This window comes from Nicotiana attenuata, chromosome 8, assembly GCF_001879085.1.
Source record: "Nicotiana attenuata strain UT chromosome 8, NIATTr2, whole genome shotgun sequence".
Classification (NCBI taxonomy): domain Eukaryota; kingdom Viridiplantae; phylum Streptophyta; class Magnoliopsida; order Solanales; family Solanaceae; genus Nicotiana; species Nicotiana attenuata.
In genome coordinates this window covers 22,491,316-22,496,972 of record NC_031996.1, presented here as the reverse complement: position 1 = coordinate 22,496,972, position 5,657 = coordinate 22,491,316, and the positions used below count along the sequence as shown (strand labels likewise).

The 5,657-nt window shown below is 36.1% G+C and overlaps 1 protein-coding gene across 1 annotated transcript in view; it reads right to left on the bottom strand.

Annotated features, from left to right (window-relative positions):
* The window catches only part of LOC109231555 (GRF1-interacting factor 3-like), a 26,170-nt gene continuing 22,302 nt past the window's right edge, over nucleotides 1,790–5,657 (bottom strand). Inside the window, exons 2-3 of the mRNA XM_019397216.1 lie at nucleotides 2,562–2,646; nucleotides 1,790–2,486 (exon numbers count right to left, since the gene is read on the bottom strand). Of these exons, the coding sequence (XP_019252761.1) occupies nucleotides 2,118–2,486; nucleotides 2,562–2,646 (454 nt within the window). The 3' untranslated portion in view covers nucleotides 1,790–2,117. The remainder of the gene's footprint in view (nucleotides 2,487–2,561; nucleotides 2,647–5,657) is intronic.

The window sequence follows — 5,657 nt, the reverse complement described above, 5'->3', positions numbered from 1 at the left end:
AATAAGTTGATCTTGTATTATTTTAACCCAGTTACAAGTTTGCAAATGTGTAGCCAAATATCAAGAAGATCTTTTCTTTTCCCATTCCCTCTAATTATAACAACCTCATTTATTCCTACCTACCCTTATTGTAGCTCTCTCCTCATTTTTCACCCATAAATATTTAATTTAATTAATAAAAAAGAATCATACGCAGACAAAATTGAAAATAAAAATCAGTTCCCCATTCAGTCAACACTCATTCATGCCTTCTTCCATAACCAATACTTCTCTGATTTTTTTTTTTTTTTTTGTATATCTTCAAGTTTATACATACCTATCAGAACTACAAAACGCAAAAACATATGCAAGAAACCTAAAATCTCATCTCTTTTAATGCTAATCTTGTTAAATTTCGATTATGATTTTGTGAGAAATTTGGAGTGGGTATTGTTTGAACTTATTAGAAATAGTCTAAATAGGTTGTATACAAAGTTTGAAGTTATTTTCTGGAGATTTGGACTAGTTTTATACAAGAAATGCAAGTGAAAATCGTACAAAAAATTTCGTCGGAGATGCTTATACAATGTTATACACTTTTATACAAAGAGGTACATTATGTATACAGTTGTATAAAAGTGTATAAAGATGTATAATCACAGAGTAAAAATATTCTTGATACACTATGTATATAGGTGTATAAGAAGAATGAGAAGAAGAAGAAGAAAATGCGAGAAATTCACCAAATACCTGTAAATAATGTATCAACCTTGTATATAATAGTGTATAAGTGGTGTTTATACACTATTATACACTATTTATACATACATTATTATACAAATGAATCCTATCAATGGAGCTTCACGTGTTCTTCTTCTTCCTTGGGTATCCTCTGAAATTTAACTCAAATATAGCCTAAATCTACTCCAAATCACTTGAAATTTAAGTTTTGAACTCATCTTGATGATTCCAATCAATTGGGACAACACCCATTCCAAACAACTAACAAATCGGAAAACTCAATTTCTGAAATCGAATCTTCGAACCACCTGTAATGGTGACTTTTATTTTTCAAATCCTTAGTTAGCCATTGGAAACCGGAAAAGAATTGAAGGAGAATAACAATAGTTGAGAAATTGTGGTGCAAAGGCTGACATGGGAAGAAGAAGAAGAACAAAGAAAAAAGGGGAACGAAGAAAAAAGGGGTGAGCTAACTGGTGAAAAGTAATTTTTAGGTTATGTACAACCTGGGCTACACTGGGTAAGGGCTTCAAACGTGGACCATTTTCTGATACGTTGTTGGGCCAAGTAACAAGGGATGTAATTCTCCCTAAGAAAAATAGGGAGTAACAAATTACCAATATGTCTATTCTTTCAAAGTTCAAATCATGGTGGCAATTCAATTTGTCTTTAACATAGGTAGTTGGGCGTTTTCTACTCCATACTGGATGTGAGGCTAGTCTGATAGTGTCTTGTCTTGGACTGCTAATGCTTCATGTTGTGTTCATACTATTTTTTCGTTCCGTTTTCTTAGTACATTGCCATTGTTACTGGTATTATCTTTCTGATCTCTGTTGCTATTACTGATCTACTGTCTTCTTGAGCCGAGGGTCTATTGGAAACAGCCTCTCTACCCTACCAGGATAAGAGTAAAATCTGTATACAAACTGATACATGTTTCAGTCTTTCAGTTCAGAGTTGAGGATTAATTGTTGAATATGCACTTCAACTATAAACTTAATATATTAAATGCAAATAAACAACTTTCTAACCCCCAGCTGCAAAACTAGTTTAAGCTATCGATAGAATATGCTTCTGAAAAAGACTGTAACAGCCACAATTTATGAAGCTTTTGAGGAGACTAAAACTCATTCATAACTAACACTAGAAACCATGTTGAATTGATGTCAGAGAGGCTATCTATTCTAAGTTCTTCCTCTAATAAAACAGAGGTTAACTCGAAAGAGAAACAGGAAAGCTCTCCAGGAAAACACAATCTACCTAACTGTTCTAAGATAAGATAATCAAACCCCTATTTCTATTACTAACAAGAACCCAAGCACATCATGAAAATCATAAGATACAGCACTAGTTCTAAGCCTACTATCAGTACATATCAGACATTACTAACAAGTCCATTACTTGGGTTTCTCCGAACCTGGACCAGTCACCGAGCTAGCTTGACCATCAGCACCCGAAGGCTCGGCCTCAGGGTTGTCATGCTTGTTTCCTCCACGTGCATCCCCAGCGCCTGAAGTTGAAAGCTGGCTACCATTACTTGCACCATCAAGAGTGGAGTTGGGACCTCCAAGTTGCATGCCCGTTTGTTGAGGAATACCTTGCTGCTGTCGCTGCAGTTGTTGATGCTGCTGATCCTGCATTTGCTGGGGGTTGTTAAATTGCAGTGGCATCTTTGCCGTAAACATACCCTGTTGTTGAGTCATGGCTGCAGCCTGAGGGTGCTGCATGTAAAATCCTCCTTGTTGCATTGCAGGATGAGGAGCCATCTGCATGTCATGACAAACACTATAAACAAACTGCACAGAAGTAGTAAACAAACTAAGAGAGTTGATTTTACTAACTTGTGTTGGAATAGCTGGCGATTGTGGTTGGGCATCAGCAATTGCGGCTAAGTACATCAAGTTCTTCTGAAGTTTAGCCTGGTACCTAGATCATCGGGATATCAAGCTAAATTATCAGTAAAGGAAACACCAACTGGCTACTCTATTTAGCACTTCCAATTTAATGAGTTAAGTAATAAGACATGAATCTTATAATGAAATTGGAATAGGAAGCCCAGTGAAATTATCAGGCATGGGTATAACTTAAAAATGCTGTTACAATTTAACTCCAGTGAACTTGGTCGATATTTATGATGGTAATCGAACAATGTGGAGATTTGAAATCTGAATAAAAGCCCAAGGAATTGAACAGGGATCGTGTTCGGGGATCGAGGACCAAGTCTGGATATCATAAAGAGGAAGAAAAAAATTACTCTGAGAAAATTGCACTATCACGCTGCATGGGGCGCCGCGTGGCAATGCAATTGGATTTGGACTGTCAGAAACAAGCCTATGAATATCTCCATTGGCGCGGTGCATGGGGCGTCGCGCCCTGCGTGGTGCTTGTGTAATTTCATCTGAGTGTGTTCCAACTTCGGCCTGGAAAGGGTAGTTCATCCAGACCCACTTTTACATGGTATAAATACACCAAAAATACATTTTTGAAGGGGCTTTTGACCTACGGAATATTAGAAGAGCATTGGAGACTCGAAGGCACAAGGATTCATCATTCTTTCCTCAACTCAATTTGGATTGAATTCATGTTTTCTTATTCTTTAACTCTATTTGTGATACTTTCTCCATGATTATGGAGTAGTTTACTTTAAGGTTTGACGGATATGGTGTTTTGATTGATATTTGTGGATTTTAACTCTAGTTATTTGCATGAATTCGTTTATGGAGCTTTGAATTGATTGCAATTTTGTTCACCTAATTATTTAATCGAAAAAGGAATATTTTGGGTGATTATCTTTGCATTATTTTATTTAGTTTAATACAATGTCCTTTTAAGTAATCGAAAGAGCTTGTTGAATTGTTGATTAAATCAAGTTAGTAGAATATTAGAGAGACATTTTCCTAAAGACTAGTCCAGCAACGTATTATGGCATACCTTCACAGTGCTTTATATTAGTTCACTTCGTAGAGTTCAGATTTAATCGAGAAAGGAGTCCTGGCTATCCGATTCCCTCTATACATCTCTCTTACACAATGCAACTCAATTGAATATGAAAATATAGCTACTAAAGTCCATTTGTACCGTACTGGCTTGACACCTTCAGATGTTCGGACTATAGGTCCGAAAATTTCATGTTTTCGAAGTGAAGCCAATTCCGTTTGAATTGCTTCCTTCTATTTTGGCCAATCACTTCTCTGCCTACATTCATCGACAAATTTTAGTTCAAGATGCTCATCTTGTTGCATTACTTCAATAGCAACGTTATATGCAAAATCCTTATCAACAATTGTTGTAAATATTCTATGTGGAGTGGATGCCCAAGCTATTGTGGGTGTCCATTCCCTTCACTCTTTTACAATAGTAACTTTCACCTTTTCATGCCTATAAAAGGCAATACAACTCAGAATGGTACGACACACAATTGAAAATTGAAAAAAGGAATTACTCTTTTGTGCTCTTACTAGTATTTTTTAATAGCTTAAACTTTTGTTAATTACTTAGTTTTTACTATATTGATATTATTTCATAACACGTTATCAACAAGAAGCTCTAATCTTCTACCTAGAAGAGTTAAGAGTCTTTTTTCCTAATTCGGGCATAGTTCCATTTTGTTATACTGTTTATTTGGATCTCTTAATCTTTCTAATTTGGTTCTAGCATTTGATTTTGTCACAGTATGCATGTACAGGCTTTAAACTTTTAATGGCCTTGATTTAAAATTAATAGTTGTGTAAAAGATGAGATTCTTCTTTGATTAATTTATAAATTCTGGGAAATACTACTTACTGGTTCTTTATATTGCCCAATTATAACCTCTTTTTTTCATAAATATCCACTAGTGTTTCTAAAAGGTCACATAGTGTTTTTGCAAGAGAAAACGCGTGTGTGTGAGAGCTCACTACAGTAGTTTTATATCGGGATCCATAAAGTGCTAGGTGTTGTTCCTAGTATATTATATACATGTATCAATGCTAGTTCATTATTCTTATTAGCATGTATAAGATAGCATCACGCGTCCATTTTAAGTTAATAATAACCCCTTCATTTTTATAGCTATTCTGTCATCCACTTTTTAAGTAATTTTATCAAAACTAAACTTTTGATTAATTATCCAAAAATTTACAAGTGAGATTTCTTCATTAATAGTTATCAAGATTTCTATCCACTTATTTTCTTTGATAGTTTTCATCATGTCGAATTTATCAAAGCTTGAATTTGTGGGACTTGATATTGTATTAGGTGATACCCTTTTTTGCTTGAGCCCGACCGGGTTGGGTCCGGACCGGAGCAAATCGGGGCCATCGAACCCGACCTGGATGCAAGGTAGAACGACGGCCACGTCTACAACCGAGGTCGAGTCATTTCGAGACCGTTACAAAGCTCGATAGGAGTCACCACCGGATGGAGAAACACACAAGGTCGGAAGCCGGACTCGTAACGGATAACCAAGCGTCGCCGGATATCTCGCCCAAACGTGATTTTCTCAACCACTTCAGGCCATTAAGGCGTAATTACAGGGATCCCCGATGTAATCAATGGACCTACCTTATTTTTACCCTTAATCAGAATGTATAAAGGGGGATCTCTCAAAATTCTTGTGGATCATCAAGCACAATTGTTCTAAGCAATATTATACTCTGCGATTATTTACTTTAACAGCAATTGTTGAGTCTTTATCTTTATTTTCCTTAACCTAAAATCCTTTTGTATCTTTTAGTTCACGGATCCTTAAAACCCCATATAAATTCAATTGTTATCCGGATTCGAGGGTAAACAGTTTGGCGCCCACCGTGGGGCTAAGGATATTGGTGAGCTCTTTGATACTCTTTCTTGACGCATCACAATACACTGGTTCTTTGCAAAAGAGTCCATCTTACATTCAAATTACCAACTCATAGAATGGCACAATCAATTAACAACGAACTTGAACAGCAGACGGG